General features: G+C 38.1%; 1 protein-coding gene across 3 annotated transcripts in view; it reads left to right on the forward strand.

Annotated features, from left to right (window-relative positions):
* Nucleotides 1-17638, forward strand: part of TLCD4 (TLC domain containing 4) — a 71693-nt gene extending 54055 nt beyond the window's left edge. For all 3 annotated transcript variants that reach the window (XM_086717632.1, XM_086717634.1, XM_086717635.1), the window contains exon 7: nucleotides 11720-17638. In XM_086717632.1, coding sequence (XP_086573758.1) covers nucleotides 11720-12038 — 319 coding nt within the window. In that variant the 3' untranslated portion in view covers nucleotides 12039-17638. The remainder of the gene's footprint in view (nucleotides 1-11719) is intronic.
* Nucleotides 17639-17841: the final 203 nt, after the last annotated feature.

Raw genomic sequence — 17841 nt, forward strand, 5'->3', positions numbered from 1 at the left:
GTCTCTCTGTGGACTCGATGCTATTCCTCACCTCCTTCTAAGGCCCAACTCCCTTTGCTTTCATGACACTGCACTCATCTGGTCCTTGTATTTCTCTGACCATCCTCTCTCACTCTCCTTAGTAAGAGACAGTTCCGTACATGCTGGTGTTCCCTGAGGCTCTCTTCTGGGCCCACTGATCTTCCTCTGGGGTGGCCCAGTGCTTCTCCCTGGGGTGAGTTCTATTTTCAAGGCAGCAGCGATTACCTGTTTGCTCATTTCGGCATAATGAGCAATGTGTGAGTTTTAAAATCAGATACACTCAAGTTGCAATTCAACCTTGCCACTTACCTGCCCTGACCTTGGGTAAGTTATTTAACATCCCTGTACTACAGTTGTTTTCTCCTTAAAAAGAACATATTTAATACTACGCACTTCTTTGTGTCTTAGTCAAGTGTTTTCTCCTCCCAGGTGGCACATCAAATTCAACATGTCTAAAATAGAATGCAACATATTTCCCTCTGTAGTCTCATATCCTCTCGTTCAGCATGTGGCCCAGCCATTCTTGGTCACTCCCGCTCGATATGTGGGAATCACCTTTGACTGTTCTCCTTACCCACATTTGGTCCATCACCAGGTCTTACCAGAAAACCTCCTAAATATTTCTTGCCTTGGTCACTGACTCTCCATCTCTACCGTCAGTGCCCTCGATCATCATCTCTTGCCTAAGCTACTGTACCAGTACTCTAACCCTGTACTACCCAGTAGGGTAACCACAAGCCACATGTAACTATTTTAACATTTAAATTAAGTTAAAAATTCAGTTCTCAGTCTAACTTGTAACATTTCAAATGCTTCACAGCCCCATGTGGCTAGTGTCTACTGAATTGGGTAGCACATCCATAAACCATGTTCGTTACTGCAGAAAGCTTTTTAGGACAGTGCTGTTCTAGACTGCAGGTTGGCAAACTAAGGCTCGAGGGCCAAACCCATTGCTGTTCTTAAGCAAATGAAGTTTTATTGGGGCACAGCTCTGTTCACTTGTTTACATGACTGCTGATACACTGCAACAGCAAAGTTGATTGTGACAGAGACCATACAGCTTCCAAAACCTCTTACTTTATGTCTACTCTCTCTTTGTGGAAGAAGTTTTGCTGATCCCTGCTCTAGATCGTCTACCTGTCTCCGGTCCTGTTCCCCTTTTGTCTCTCTTCTCTATCAGTATCTTCCATGATGATCCCCCTAAAACCCAAAAACGAACATGCAGCTTCCCTGGTTGAATCCCCTCAGTGGCTCCTGCTGCATTACAGGATAAGATGTGGGCTCTTCAATGTGATACAAAATTTTCCAAGAATAGCTGTCTTCTCTCTTTCCACCACATTTTTCCCTCCAAAATCTCCTCTCATTCCAACTTGTCCATATGCTGAAAAGGTCTCCTGGCTCATCCTTCAAGACTCAGCCTGAGGATTATTTCCATCACTGAATCCCATCTCTTTTGGGTTGAGCTGGGTGTCCCTCACCTGTGCTTCCACAATAGTGACATACATTTACCCCATTAGGATTAGTGTATTTTATGATAATGTTCTCTCTTTCTCTCTCTCTCTCTCTCTCGCTCTCGCTCTCGCTCTCGCTCTCTCTCTGTTTCTTCTGGTTCATCTCTGTGTTCATTAGATCAAGGGTGCAATTTTGTTCAACTTTGCATGGTCCAGCACTCCAACATTGTCTGGCACATAGTAGCCATTTAATTGCTTTTTGAAAAAATGACCCCTGGGAAGTGATCAGTTAAACTTTAGCATCTCTTGAATGTGATTCAGATTATGAGACTTTGAAGCAGGAGAAAATTAACTGACGCTTAAAGGAACTTCAATTTGTTTTTGTTTGAAACTCTCTGAGAACTCATAAAATTAGAGATAGCTTAATTCTATACCTTTATCTAAAATCTTTGAGTCTTTAGTAAATTAAGAAAGGGAGAAGTGTGTTTGGAATGTGAACAAGAAATGGTATCACGGAAGAGCAAGCAGATAGTAACAAAATCAAGCGCAGCCACTTAAGCTCTCTTAGAGTTTTCTGTTGGTTAATTGTTTTCTTTAGAGTTTGTGGTATTTTTATGTTTTCTCTATTTTGGAGCTTTGTATAATTTAAGAAGACACATGGGATGCATGTGGTGGCTTCTAGAGGGAAGAGGACTAAAATAAAGCTTAGACACCTGGGCTTCAGTTAAATTTCTGCTGCTGAGTTATACCCGTGCATCAGGTTTCTTTTTATAAAAACTAATTCAGTGGTGGTAACTTCTTTCTTCCCTAAATGCAATGAACTGTCATGAGGACATATTTATGCATTGCATTGATATTAAAATTCAATATCTTATAAGAACTTTGTACATATGCTCCTTGATATGTGAATTCAGTACTTACTAAATACCTCCTCAGTACCCAAATGTCCCAGTCCCTGCCTTCCGGGACCTTCAAGTATGGTGTCTAGTGGTGTGTCTGTGTTTGAGAAAATAGGACTTAAAAATAGAAAATAATGAGCTAGTAAAACAAGACATTATGTGAAAACAAAAAAGTGCTGGTATTAATGGTGTAAAACAGCTGCTCTCAAACTTGTAGATCTCATAAATTATTGAGGACTTGAATGAACTTTTATTTCCTGTGGGCTTCTATCTATTGATATTTGCCAGATTGGAACTTCAGACTGCGACATTAAAAATATTTATTAATTCATTTAATAGCAACAATAATATTTTATGTCAACATAATGTGTTTTTTGTATGAAAAATAACTACATTGCCAAAATGAAAACAATCCTAGAGGGAACAGTGTCCCGGGTGTACATTTTTGCAGATCTTTCTGGTGTCTGGCATGATGGTATTTAGCCGGATTCTCAGGGCTGGCTCTGTTTTCAGTCTGTTGTGAAATGTTGTTTTGGTAGAAGCACATGAAAAAAACCAAAAAACAAAAAACAAAAAACCCTGGCCTCTCAGAGTTAATAACGTAGTAGGAAAAGGTAGAAACACTTTAGTAGCCTTTTCACATAATTGTGGATATTCTTCTTGAACATTACACCAAAATACACCAAGAGGTAGTTTCTTAAAGGTTAGTTAAATGTAGAATCTGAAACCATATCAACAAACTTTCTATACATAGTTACATTCAAGTCCATTGGTCTTTCTTGCGCTTTGAATCTTTTGCACATGCCTAATTATGTAACATCATGCCTTGGTCATTTGGCCGTTTGGGTCGCTGAGTTATGTAGGTCTTCCAAATGTTGGTACATTTATTAGTAATATTAAAAAACGTCACATTAGTATCACCACTGATCTCATTTAAAAAGTCTAAGTATTGGGAGGCTACCAAATTCATAGTGGCAGATAAAAATTTTCCAAAATTCTGATTTTCATTTGAAAGTTCAAATTCTGTTGTTGGCAACAAATACAAGCTTCTTCTCTCGATGTGACAAACTCACTTTTCATTTTTGAGAAAACGCCTGCCAAATACCCGAGTTGAGATAACCATAGTTTTTCAGGGTTTTTTTTTTTTTTCAAGTACAAATGATGGTCCATGGAAAAAGCATGTAGTTTAGCTCACAATTCAAATCATCATCCAAGGGTATTTCCACCAGACAACTATTATACTTTGTAGCAGACGTGTGTTGTATATACTTCCCATTTCATCACACAGAATATTAAAACGATATACTCAAAGGCCATGATTCAATGAAATTATTATTCTTCATTGGGGGCGTTCTTAAGTGAAACTGGCTTTATTCCCCCCCCCCTTTTTCTAACTTTCTTTTTCTTTTTCTTTTTTTTTTTTTTTTTTTACTCCCTTGTTTTGTTTTAAACTGCAAGAGTGTGGCAGGAGAGAATACAATGTCTACTAGTACCATTTTGTGCCATTGCCATGATTTGCACTAAGATGCCAGGTTTATCTACCAGTGCTTTGCACCATCGTTATAGAAGTCAGCCCAAGGAGCAAGGTGGATAATATTTTAATATTATTATGAAAATAGTTTTCCCCTGTACCCCCTCCAAAAAGCCTCAGAGGTCCAGGGACCACATTTTAAGATCTATCATTGATTGATATTTGCCATGCAAGTCTTCACCTGAGAAGGTGGGAGCTATCCTTAAAATGTTTTGGGATGATTTTAGAAGTGGGTGGGGAGGGGAGGCCCTCCATTCAAGCAGGAAGAAATGAACACGAGTTTTTAAAAAGTGACATAAACATGCCATGTGAAAGAGAAACCCAGACTTGTAGGATTAAAGAGTATGCCTTAGGGGCGCCTGGGTGGCGCAGTCGGTTAAGCGTCCGACTTCAGCCAGGTCACGATCTTGCCGTCCGCGAGTTCGAGCCCCGCGTCAGGCTCTGGGCTGATGGCTCAGAGCCTGGAGCCTGTTTCTGATTCTGTGTCTCCCTCTCTCTCTGCCCCTCCCCCGTTCATGCTCTGTCTCTCTCTGTCGCAAAAAATAAATAAACGTTGAAAAAAAAAAAATTTAAAAAAAAAAAAAAAAAAGAGTATGCCTTAGGAAGAGGGTGGATAGGCATAGAGGGTATTGAGTGTCAGAGAGAGCTGATTGAACTTGATCCAGTGGACAGTGAGAATGTAGTCTAGTAGAGGAAGACGTTCTGAAAATAGCCCTGAGTTAATTGTAGTTTTTGGTATTTGTAGGATAGATTGGAAGATTGGAGGCAAAATGTAGAGTTAGGAGGTTAGCAGACAGCTCTTAGTTTTGTGAATGAATGGTGTGATTTCATTAGTCCTGAAAATAAATAGGAGTCCAGATTAGGCTGTGGGTATAGAGAAAAGACAACGAAATAGAGATTTTCAGGGAAGAAAAGGGGATTTTGGCAATGGATGAGAAATTAGAGGTAGGTAAAAGGGATGAGTTTAAGATCACTTAACTATATACCTTTGAGGAATTGACCCACGAAAAGATACGGAGTATGAGGAAGACTGGGGGCGGGGAAGGTGGTGGATTTGGCCTGGAGATGTTAGATAAGAGGACAAACAGAGCGTCTGAGTGGAAATGTAGTGAGAGGTACAGAGAGGAATTTTGGGATGATCAGGTAGAGGTGACATTTGAAGCCATGAGAAAAGATGGCATTTAAGTGATAAAGTTGAGTGTCTAGAATTGAAGCATAAGATAAGGAAGACTACATACAATGAAGGGATAGTTTAGAAGGGGAAGGAGAGCCAAAATAATATTGGGGTGTGGGGCAACTTTTCTAAAATTAAGTTCCTGAACCCCTAAAATTTCAGGATTAATATTAAATACCAGTGTTTACATGCCTGAAAGAATTACATTTGCAACCAGGATATAACCAGGGTCAGCTCACTGCCCAGTCTCTGTGTAGAGTCCCAGAAACAGTACAGCATCCAAAACCTTTTTGGAGTTTTTCCAAGGATGTCAACAAAGATCGTTTGTTACTCACAGAAACACTTCTTAAAATTCTCTTCGCTCCTCTTGAACTCACAATATCTCCAAGACCCTGCAGTTTTCCCAAGGCTCATTCAAACTTCTGATCCTTAACTCCCAACTCCAGAAACTCCCGGAACCATTGCTGTGTGGAGGGATTGATTCTATGATCCCATCCTCTTTCCTCACGTTTTTTCTTTCTCTATCTGCAAAGAACCTTCCTGCTCTTTCCTGATGTGAGTTACACCAAATAATACCTTGTTTTTACATGATTTGTAGTTAGTACCACACTCTGCACAGTTAATTCCCAGGACTTAATTGAAAGATTCGATTTTCTTTAGAAGGGCAGTGGAGGAAGAAGTGCTAAATGACCAAAGACAGATTTTTCTCTGTGGGGTTGGGTGAAGATTATAAACACCTACAATTTTCTATCTTTCCTGTACACCTGTCTTAGTAATAACTGTGGATGGTGGGTACAAGAGTGTTTTCCCTCTGTTTCTTCTCACATGCATGTCTTCCTTCTTCTTCCTGCCTGTTTCCCTTTCAGCTTCAATACATATGTTCACAAACTGTTAGCCTTTATTTGATGGAATGAAAGTGTGTTCAAATTAGGGAAGATGTAGATGCCAACAAAATAAGTGGTCCTTATGACGTGAGAGAGGAAGATAAGAGTATATAAATATTATTTCACCTTGTATTAATATATGAGCTCTTCCCTTTAAAAGAGACTGACTTAAAGACCAGGCACTAGTCACATGGAAAAATTGGCAGACGATGAATATGGTTGGTGATTGCATAGTAAAGCCAAAGGACAAGTTCCATAAGTCTGGATTTTTACATAATCACCTTTCCACACAATCAAAAATTTGGAAAGTACACGAAGTGCTTGGAGAACAGGAAGTAGTCTGGACCAAATATAGGACTTATGAAAAGAGAAAAGACTAGAATCAAGGGAGACCAGTTAGGTCAATGTAGTCATCGAGGTAAGACATACTGAGGACCAAAAATTATAATGGCAGCAGCGGGAATGGAATGAATCAGGAAGGGATAAGGAAGACTTTTAGCAAATAAAATAGGGCTTGGTTACAGACTGTGGAAATAGTCTAGGGTGACTGCAAGTTTCTGATTTGGATGACTAAGTCATTGGTGACACCGTTGTTGAAGATTGTAAAGATCAGTAGGTATAAACTTCCAGTTATAAAATGAGTGGGGATGTAAGGTACAGTGTGGGGAATACAATCAATAATGTATCAGCTTTGTATGATGACAAACATTAACTAGACTTACTGTGGTGATCAATTCTGGTGTATACAAATGTGGAACCACTATGTTGTATACCTGAAACTAATATACTATGTTATGTCAACTATACTTCAGTTTCATCAATCAATAAAATCTACAAACCACACACACACACGCACACACGCACACACACACGCACGCGCATTTTTCACAGAAAGACCTGAATTTGAACAAAGAAAAAGCAGACATTGGGATGCTTGTGACACACGAACACACAAACTGTACTGAAAAGATGGCCCCTGCACTCTTTCTAGTCTTATCTGGCTGTCTGAAATATGGCCATTTAATTATACAAAACAATTTTGTATGGCTCAGTGTTATATGAAAGCTTGCTTGTGCAAATTCCTTAATTTGTATATTAGAATGGCATTTATTCATGAAAATAAAAATGTTTCCATGTGTCAAAAACAAACAAACAAACAAACAAACAAATGATTGGGAGGGTCAGAAGAGAAACAGGCGGTTTTTGTGGTGGTGGTAATGTAGAGGAGGGGTTGCCAGGCAGGGAGTAAGGTATTGATTCTTGGCATGTTGAGTTTTAGGCATATTTGAGAATTTGTGATTTGTAAATGTTCACCAAAAATTAGGTGAAAATGTTCAACAGTAACTTAGAAATATGCAACTACAAGTAGTCTGTGTGAGAGAACTTGAAGTCAAAGATTTGTGCTAGGGTGGTGAGCCTCTGAGAGTGGATGAAATGACCTTGGTAGCACATATAGAAGGGAATGGTGTTTGGGAGACACACATATTTAAAAAAAATTTTGTTTAATGTTTATACTTTGAGACAGGGAGAGACAGAGCACAAGCAGGGGAGGGGCAGAGAGAGAGGGAGACAGAATCCAAAGCAGGCTCCAGGCTCTGAGCTGTCAGCACAGAGCCCAGTATGGCTCTAACTCACGAACCATAAGATCATGACCTGAGCTGAAATCAGATGCTTAACTGACTGAGCCACCCATGCGCCCCTGGGGGCACACATATTTAAGGGACAGGCAGAAGAAGTGGAGACTGAGAAGTGTGATTATAGGGAATCAAGAGGAAATAGTATCATGGAAGTCAGGAGAGACAGAAGTGTGATGGTTGGCAGTGTCATATGCTATAGAAAGGCCACCTGAGATGAAGGCTAAGGTGAGCCCACTGTCTTGGGCCTGGGGAAGCCACTGGTGACCAGTTCCTTTGCAGGGGAATGTGATCATATTGTACTGGGCTGTGAAGTTTCACAAAAATGTCTGTGAATATACTGTTGACTTCTCTTTCAAAAAGTTGATAGGGAAGACAAGCGAGGAGAGACTTTTGGATTAGAATTGAGCATGTTGGTGAGAAAGAAGAAAGGATCGATCTAGATGGAACAGAGGAAGGGGAGAATTGATGGACTAAAGTCCCAGAAGGTGGAGTGGGGTCCTGAGCATGGCAAAGAAGTATACATCTGACTATAAAGGTAAAGGTGCCCGAAAAGAAGTTTCAAGACCCTGAGGTCAGAGTTTGGGGAATTCATGCTTGATGGAACCTTAATACCTCAGTAGTTAGAAGAGGCCAGTTCCTCTGCAGGGACTAAGAGGTAGAAAGGAATGAGGAAGAGAAGTGACTTGAGTGGTGACACAGAGGTTGGAAGCACTTTATGGAGAGTGTAGAGTTAAGTAAAGGGACTAAAGCAAACTTGAGAATTCAGCAGAAGCCCAGCTCTCTTTAAATTATAGTTGTGCCTGCCATTTCCCTTAATATCTGTATGGGTGAGGAGGGGCGCCTGGCTGGCTCAGTCAGTTAAATGTCCAACTTCGGCTCAGGTCATGATCTCACAGTTTGTGGGTCCGAGCCCTGCGTTCGGCTCTGTGCTGACAGCCCAGAGCCTGGAACCTGCTTCAGATTCTCTCTCAGCCCCTCCCCTGCTCATGCTCTGACCTTCCTTCTCTCAAAAATAAACATTTAAAAAAATATATGTGGGTGAGGAATAGTTATTTATTGAGTTCTTAATATGGCAGGGGGAGATTCTTACTGTGTGTCGTAACAGCTTCCTAGCAGAAAGGAGGTCCTGTCGTCGTCCCCAGGTTTGTAGAGCTAGACCTGAGGCATAGAGGTCAATAACAGGAAAGCCCATGCAGGTGTTAAGTGGCAGAGGCAGGCTCTGGAGCCCCGGCAGCCTGTCTGCAGAGCACAGCACCCACCTGCTGTGTATGTGACGTGCCTGGGAAGGCTGGTGTGATGAGCTTTTGGAGGTAGGCAACAAGGGTGGGATGGGTGAAGTGGCGAGAGACCTGAGGGCGCTGATAGGTCTTCTGAAGCCAACCAAGGTCAGGGAGGTAGGAACGGAAGTAATCAAAGTCTGAAGGCTGATACTGAGGGACTTGAGAGCCAGGAGGTCAAAGAATGGCTTTAGGTGGAAATGGGCAAAGTGAAACGTGGGATGCTAAGGGTTGTGATGACAGAGGTCATTTGAGTGATCCCAAGGCCACCGTATAGTCGAAGAGGTGAATGGCTGAGGGTAACGGGAAGTCCTTGGAGTAGAGGAGACTGTAGGATGGAAGATCTGGATTAGAACAAAAGATTTTGACTTGACTGCTTCAGTGACGCTTTTCCCATTTGTGATATTTTATTAATTTGACCATTGCTGCCTAAATAGTTTCTCTTTTAATTGCCTTGAATAATTGAGCTTCTCTCTTGTCACCCTACGTACACTTAGAAATTGTAACATACCTCTTATCCTACCAATTACTCCTACTTGATCTTTTGATCTCTCTTAGTAAAATATTTGAAGGTTTTCTTAACTGTTAAGCTTTAGCTACCGAGGCTGAGCAGTTTCTAGCTTAGTCATAACTAATTCAGCCAAGTTAAATATTAAGATACATGGACATATTTTACTATAGTTACAACCTAATCTCTAAAATAATGAGGTAAAATTAGGCAAGATCTTTTTTTTAAGGAGAAAAAAGCAGAATAGAGAAAGTACTGCAATTTTAAAAAGAAGCTTCATTTAAGAATAATTTTAGGGGTGCCTGGGTGGCTCATTTGGTTAAGCGTCCGACTTCAGCTCAGGTCGTGATCTCACGGTTCATGAGTTCGAGCTCCATGTCGGGCTCTGTGCTGACAACTCAGAGCCCTGGAGCCTGCTTCAGATTCTGTGTCTCCCCCTCTCTCTGCCCCTCCCCTGTTCGTGCTTGGTCTCTCAAAAATGAACAAACATTGAAAAAAATTAAAATAAAAAAATAATTTTAGACGTCTCCAAAAGTTGCAAGGAAGTTACAGAAGGTTCCCAAAGATTCCTCTCTGTTGTGATGGTTTCTCAGACTTTGGTTGTTTTTTGAGGAGTCCCGGTCAGGTGTTTTGCAGAGTAGTTCTCAATTTGGATTTGTCTCATGTTTTCCTCATCATTAGACTCAGGTTATGGGTTTTTGGAGGAAGACAGTGGAAGTAAAGTGCCATTCTCACGACAGCGTGCCAGGCCTGAACACTATAAACATGACTTACACTGTTGATGTTCACCTTGCTCACCTGGCTGAGGTAGAGTTTGTCACATTTCTGTTTTAAAGTTACTCTTACTACATCACCTGCCTTCTATACTGAACTCTGGAAGGGAGTCCCTGTGAATAGCAGTGGGGAGTTATGTTTCAACTCGTTGAGATTACAATATCTACGTAAATCATTTGTAATTATTCTGTACAGGATATTTATCTTTTCTCCTCCAATCATTAATTCCTTCATTTGTTTATATTACTATGGATCCATGAATATTTATTTTATACATCAGGTTTTTTTTTAAATCCAATACCACATTATTTATTCATTGTTTACTTTGTTCAGAATGTTACAGCTTTTGCCATTGAATTCTTTCACTTGGCTTCTGTGGCCCTTTGATATAACCTTATCATTTTGCTTTTGAGCACTTTCTTACTTTCTGGTAGTAAAAAATATTCTAGATCCATATTGTATGTATGTTTGCATTCATTTTTTTGTGTGGACATAAATCAGTTGGGAAAAGTACCTAAGAGTGTGATTGCTGGGTTGTATGCTATGAATATGTTTAGCATTGTAACTGCCATATTGTTTTCCGAAGTGGCTTTACCATTTTGTTCTCACCAGCAATGCTTGAGGGTTCCTGTTGTTCCATATCCTTGCCAGCAATCGGGATTTTCAGATTTTGGGATCTTAATTATGTTTATAAATATGCAGTAGTATCTCATTGTTTTAATTTACAGTTTTCTAATGACCAATGATGTTGAACATCTTATCATATTCTTATTTTCCTTTTGTGTATCTTCCCTGATGAGGTGTTTAAGGTCTTTGGCCCATGTTTTAATTGGGTTGTTGCCTTATGGTTGAGTTGTAAGTGTTCTTTTCATACATTGGGTATATTATCCTGTATGTATTTTGAAATATTCTCTTCCAGTGTGTTGGGTGTCTATTTTAACAGTGACTTTCACAGAGCAAGTTTTTAACTTTAGTAAAGTCCAACTTATCAACATTTTTTTTCTACGGTTTATGCTTTTGGTGTTATATCTAAAGTACTATCGCCAAACCTCAGATCATGCAGATTTTTTTCTGGGTTTTCTTCTAGAAGTTTCATAGTTTTTCATTTTACATTTATGTCTGTGGTTCATTTTGAGTTATTTTTTGTGCAAAGTGTGAGGTCTCTGTGTAGGTTCATCTTTCTGCATCTGAACATCCATTTGTTCCAGCCGTTTGTTGGAAAAATGATGCTTTCTCCATTGAATTACCTTTACACCATAGCCAAAAGTCAGCTCAGTATATTTCTGTGGGTCTATTTCCAAGCTAACACTGTTGATCTTTCACCAATGCCATGCTGTCTTGATAACTGTAGCTTTATATAGCAAGTCAATCTTGAAAGTGGGTAGTATGAGTCTGCCAACTTTCTTCCTTTTCGGTATTGTGTTGGCTATTCTAGGCCCTTTGCCTCTCCATAGAAATCTTAGGGGGGCTGTTCACTGAATTTTAAAAACTGGAAACTAAAATTAAAATGGTTAATCCTCAGCGATGCAGAGTAAATGTGATGCTTTTAAAAATTTTTTCCAGGTGGTTCTTTGAAGCTCTGAAGTATCCTAAGTTTTCCAAGGCTAACGTCATCAATGGAATTCTCATGACAGTGGTGTTCTTCATCGTGCGGATTGTCTCGATGCCTCCTTTTTATAGCTACATTTATTCTGTGTTAGGAACAGAAGCCTACATAAGGCTTGGATTTTTAACCCAATGCTCCTGGATCTCTACTTGTATTGTTTTGGATGTGATGAATGTCATGTGGATGATCAAAATTACAAAAGGTTGCGTCAAAGTCATCTCTCTCATCAGACAAGAGAAAGCCAAAAGTAGTCTTCAGAATGGAAAACTTGACTAAAAGTTGGCTATTGATAAGCATACTTTATTACTACCCGCATTATATCTACTGATAGGATGAATTCTCGGCATGTTCTTGTGCTTCTTATTAATTATACTTGTTATCGAGGGTTTCAGTGCTTTCTTTTTTTTTTAACCTTTAGAAAAGAGAAACTAAAACTTAGCTCTTAGTCCAAAATTTCGTTTCTGATTTTCTTCTGCATTATAAGCATGGATAAAATCTTAAAGGTTCAAATAAAAAAATTATAAATATAGTGGAGAATCGTTCCAGAAATCTGTTAACCCGCATTGGTATTTTTCTCTGTGAAAAGATGACTATTCTAATTTGATGTGCTTGTTTTGTGTCACCAGGTTTTCTGAAAGAATGGAAACTGCTTTTAAATTTGTAAATAGCTCTCAACCTTTCGTTGTACTGTGCTCATTTTGTGCTATGGCTGTCAATACCTGTGGAGGGTTTAATTTCTGAATTGTTGAGCTGTTCTTTTTCTTAGGCTGTTAGTAATAATGTATTTTTTTGTTTATATATTCTATCATCTATTAGTGGTGAAGTATTTTGCTTGCTTTGGGAATATTTAGTTAGTTCAGTCATGGAAAATACTTCTTTCATTTTTCGATTTTTCAGACCTCACTTTATTATTTCTATTTTTAACATTTTATCAAAGTACTGCTTTTTTATTTGTAGTAAGGCTTAAGACAGATCTTTCAGAGCTCCTTGAGAGATGAATTCCTCTTTCTAAAAATGCATGTTGTAGATGACTATTTAGGCTAATAAGAGGAATCATTAAGAAAAAAGCTTTAACACTGCTGTCTCGGTTTCCCTGGCACTTTTTCCATGAAAAAAAAAATATGATTTCTATTTGCAAAACCTCCCCTAAGTTCAGAACCCAACATCATCAGCACCAAAGTGTTATGCAGTATGTATATATCATGCTCCTAAGGTAGGCCTCTCCTTGATGAGGCCAAAACTCTAAAAAATCAGTATTCACATTTTACTCACAGTTCACACCCATGCTTGCTTAGTCAATATTTTGAGTGCTTTGACTTTCTATCTTTCCTAAAGTACAGGGAAAAAAAAATAGATAATTTAATCCAAGTATTCTGATCATCAATATTCTTGTCTTATGCGATAATACATGACTAGGGACTCTGGTTTTTTGATTTTTGGGTTTTGTGTGTGTGTGTGTGTGTGTGTGTGTGTGTGTGTGTGTGTGTGTGTGTAAGTATATGTTTGCTTTTTCTTTGATTCTTGCAACCCAAATATAGAATTATATAGTTATCTATTATTGCCTTTATTTTTCTCAAGTACTTGACTTTAATGATTGTTCTTACGTAAGAAAAAAAGAAATTTAACCAGTGACAGATACTTGAATTTAATTGAACCCAAACCAAAAGATCGAATCCACTCAGTTTCTCAGTTGATAGAAGAATGATTCTCTTTCATCGTTCATGTTATGATGAATCAACTTTGATTTAATTTGACTTGATTTGATTTGATGTGATCTGGCTGTCTAATGCAGATAGAGCCTGATAAGTTTTAGACCATGTAAAGAAGGTAATTGAAATCTCAGTCGGTGAGAAAATCAAATTGATCAGCTTATACTAGGCATACTTATTTTTGAATGACTTAAAGTAATGTAAAGTATAGGTATTTGCTTTTAAAGCTACTGATATTACATTGATAATTTGTTACCAAATCTTGTGCCTTCCACATCATAGGCACTTAAATGTGTATTGGTGGTTTAGAGAGGGTAGGAAAGCACATGGTTTTATCTTGTTCTTTTCTTGCTCTTTTGCAAGAAAACTGACTTTTTAAAAGGAACACATTTATATTAGAAAACTATTTTGGAAATCAATTCCTTTAGAAAGAAGCAAAACTTGAAATAAATATTTTTGACTCTTTGGATATTTCTATAGTTTCTGAACAGATTTTAAACCCACCACAAAATGAAGTCAGTATAAAGCAATATATTGCAATGTATTGTAATATAAAATTCACTGCTCAGTGAGTTTCCATATAGTAGTTTGGGTTTTTATGCTTGCTACTTCATGCTTAAAACTTCATTTTTACTTTCATTGACAGTACTTTTCATCAGTATAGCTGCTCAGTGAGCAAGTGTGTTTAAAATAGCAATGCTTTGAACTAAAGTTTGTCATTCCCTTGGTCAGCAATTCTTATTTTATGCTGCTGCATGACAGCTAATTCAACATCCAGATTCAATACCCAAAAGTAGAAGCTCCATGTTTCCTCTCACAACGCACATGAAATGGAAGAGACACTGCAAACTGCCGTGCTACTTTAAATCAGATTTTCATAGGAACTATACTTCGCTCTTCTAGGATTGTGTCCACCTACCTAAGATACAAGGCGTTAAAGACAGAACATATCATTTATTAAACGATGAATTTTTCATTTATTAAATGACAAACTTTTGCTAGACATTTTACATATTAAATATTTTGACTACATGGATTAATTTAAATGATTCTATTAGGTGTTCTGATATTTAACAACTCTATTAAAATATTTGTAGAACATAAAAGCAAATTGGTATAAATTTTTAAGCAACTCTATTTTTATAGAAAAAGATTAGTGACAACCTGTAACTATAAAGATGTTCTTTGAACATGTAGTAGTCTAAAAAAATAAACGATTCTTACAAAATTTTAGAAATGAATGAAAATCAGCATGCAAGATCATAGATTCTGCATCTGACATTTGGGAGAATTTAAAAATTATGAGTTTGAGTTCATAGAGTTTGCATTCTTGTGTCGAAAATCTTTCTAGTGAGTATTGTTTGCATTTATTTAAAACTCAAAATGGAGTTACCTATGAGTAAAAAAAAAATTAACTCCTGCATAAGTTGTGTCTTGATACCTTATAGTGAGTTAAGATGCAATTTTTATTCCACCTGTTTTATTCCACCTGTTTAGTTTTGTTGTTTCATGGGCTAGCACTGTGTTAAGAGAAATAATAATGTCTTCACCATTCCTAAGGGTGACTGATATACCGTGGATGCCCCAGTACTATTGTAAAGATCTAGTTTTAAAAACTGCCTAGTATATGGGTGTTTGAATCAAATCCTTTTCTAAATTTTAACCTACTTGATTCAATCTTTTGCTAAACTATCAGTTTTTAAATTGGATACTTTCTTTGAGGTGTATCCGGTGTTTGGAGAACCGTCCCTTCACTGGCATGAAGGGTCAGCTTTATGCGTTACACCATTTGTCATCCTGGGTTAGAAACAGTCTTATGGAGATGTCTAGGGGAGAGTTGTAATATTCATGTTCTGTTTTGCTTTTGAGGGAAATAAACATGTTCCAAAAGACACTATTAAAATAAACGTTTGAACAAATTTCTGTTTCTAGGTTACTCTTAACTCCAATACATAAATATACATATGAACTGGCTTATCAGTGGTTTACTCTGTTGCTTGAAATGGAAAAGTCCATGTCATTGTTGACATCATCACTTATATTCGTGGAAGACTATGCATTTATATGTTTTGAATTCCAGAAGAAGCAAACTCGTAGAATTTTATCAGAAATGTGGCACAGTGTTTCTCCGCAGTTATGAACCAGCACAGCAGTGAGACCCCTCCTGTGTCTGGAGACCGTGGGCACACGCACAAACCGCCCAGCCTTACCCACAGCTGGTTGACGACAGGCACACTAAAGCTACCGAAAGTGAGTTTTGACACGAAACATACGTAGTACGTGTGAGAACAGTGGGAAGCCAGCAGGACCTGGAGTTGTAGACACCACGACTGATTTTCCCTTAAAAGTCATGATGCTCCTCCATCATGTAGAAGTTTCTCTCTGAATCCTCCCAGCCCTTCCATCTCCTCCTCTTAACACCCTGACGATTTTATCGGCACCTCCATCTCTTATGCCAACACCTTTCAATGTCAACTCTAGAGACTTCCCCATGCCCTTAAGCTTCCCAGCCTATTGTGGCAAATTTCAAAGTATTCAAATATGTTCTTCCGGGGCGGGGGGGTGGGGGGTGGGGGGGAAGCATTACAGTAAGTTTAAGTGGGAATCAGACAAACCATAATTGCTAAGAGGCTTTGGGAAGCCATTTAGTACTTAATAACACTTGTTACAAGATGAGACAAGGCTAATGAGACTATAGTTTTATTGAGAAACATCTGTAGTCTCTTTCTTAAACTGGCTCAGCAGGAAGAGCTTTAGAATATGTTTCAGCTGGGGAGTCATTGCAGGCATGCACATTATCTAAATGCTCTTCCTTAGACCCTATGACTGGAAGAGGAGGAACTGAGGTGTCTGTGGCAGCGTTACTGAGTCCTGCTCTTTAGTTGACCAAATTTAGTTATGGTCGTGTATCCTTTAAAAACAAGCCGACCAGCAAGTGGATTACTCAGCATATTTTACAAGTGCAACACCCAAGGACTTGAGCCCTGTCCCTTTCCAGCCTAGACTTCCAACTGCCTCTATATAGCCTTGGTAGTAAGTTGTACCTTTATTTGAAGATATTTTGGATAACAATGAAGAACTGAAGGCTAGCTGCTAAAGATTGGGTTGTTTGCATTGAAAATGTTTACACTGATTCCCTTGAGCAGTAGACGGTTTTGATATCAGGCCCTATATATAAGACCAAAAACAATGAGAAATATTTCTAAATCTTAAAGATAGAAATACAATACCTCTGGCTAAAAACTCGTTAATTATCATCTGTATATGTTTTTCTTTGTATCTTTACATAATTCTTTCTGTAATTAAGCGCGCGTTAGGTGTTTGCTGCTTCTTGGTTAATAAAGCCTGAAAATATAACTGTAAATAAAATATGCTATATTTTTTCTGTTTCTTGCTTGGTTTGCTTCTAGTGTGGTCATATCTGCTTTTTACTTAAGGAATTTTTGCATAGATAATATTCTCTTACTGACTTGTAACTAGGATGGTTATGAGGTTTTTCTGGTAATTATTAGAATTTGTAAAAATAACCTTTAGACATAGATTTCATTTGAAAAAGTTACTCGAAAATTGCAGCAAATGTGATAGCTATAGTGATCTATACAATTTTTTTTTCTGGGAATATATACACATTACTACTTAATTGTTAGAACGATTTTGGAAGTCTTTCAAAATACATTTAACACTTTGAGAACACGCCTTCTAATTTATTTCCATAAGGCAGAATGAAGAACTTTGTTTTCTTTACAAAATGTGAGACTTGGTTATTTACACATCAGTGTTCATCAGATTTATCAGCATTTAAAATAGCAATTTAGTATTCTTTACTTTCGTCTCTGGTTGTGCTTAATTTGGAGGGGATTACTTAATATCTCTAGGTAATTCCCTTAACATTTTCAAATGTTTGTATACTTTATATGTGTGCCAATTTAAGGTATATGCAACTTCTAAGCAATAATCTGCATGTTATACAAGGTTGGCATTCCTTTATCATGACAATTTTATTTGATATGAATTTTAAGAATGTGTATAAAATCAATATCCTATATATAAATCATCCCACCTCCCAAGGAAAACCTTCAGATTTTCTTGTGTTAGAACACTAATGTGGTGCGAAGCTTTGTATTTTGTGAGAGAAAATTAATAAAACCACAGTTATTTAGTGCAAAAGTTCGAGTCTGCAAAGTGTACACTTTAATAGTAATTAATGAATGCATTGATGAGAAAAATTACTTTCCTCCAACCCAATCCTCTCTTCTAGCTCTTGAATCCTAAAGCTCCTATTTATTCTTCACGATGCTTATAGGACTTGTTCACCCTGCTCCCTCCCTTCTCTCCCTGAGGTCCCCGCCTTGGAACAACCCGGAAGGCCC

This window comes from Puma concolor, chromosome C1 (assembly GCF_028749965.1).
Source record: "Puma concolor isolate L17-30 chromosome C1, mPumCon1.1.hap2, whole genome shotgun sequence".
Lineage (NCBI taxonomy): Eukaryota > Metazoa > Chordata > Mammalia > Carnivora > Felidae > Puma > Puma concolor.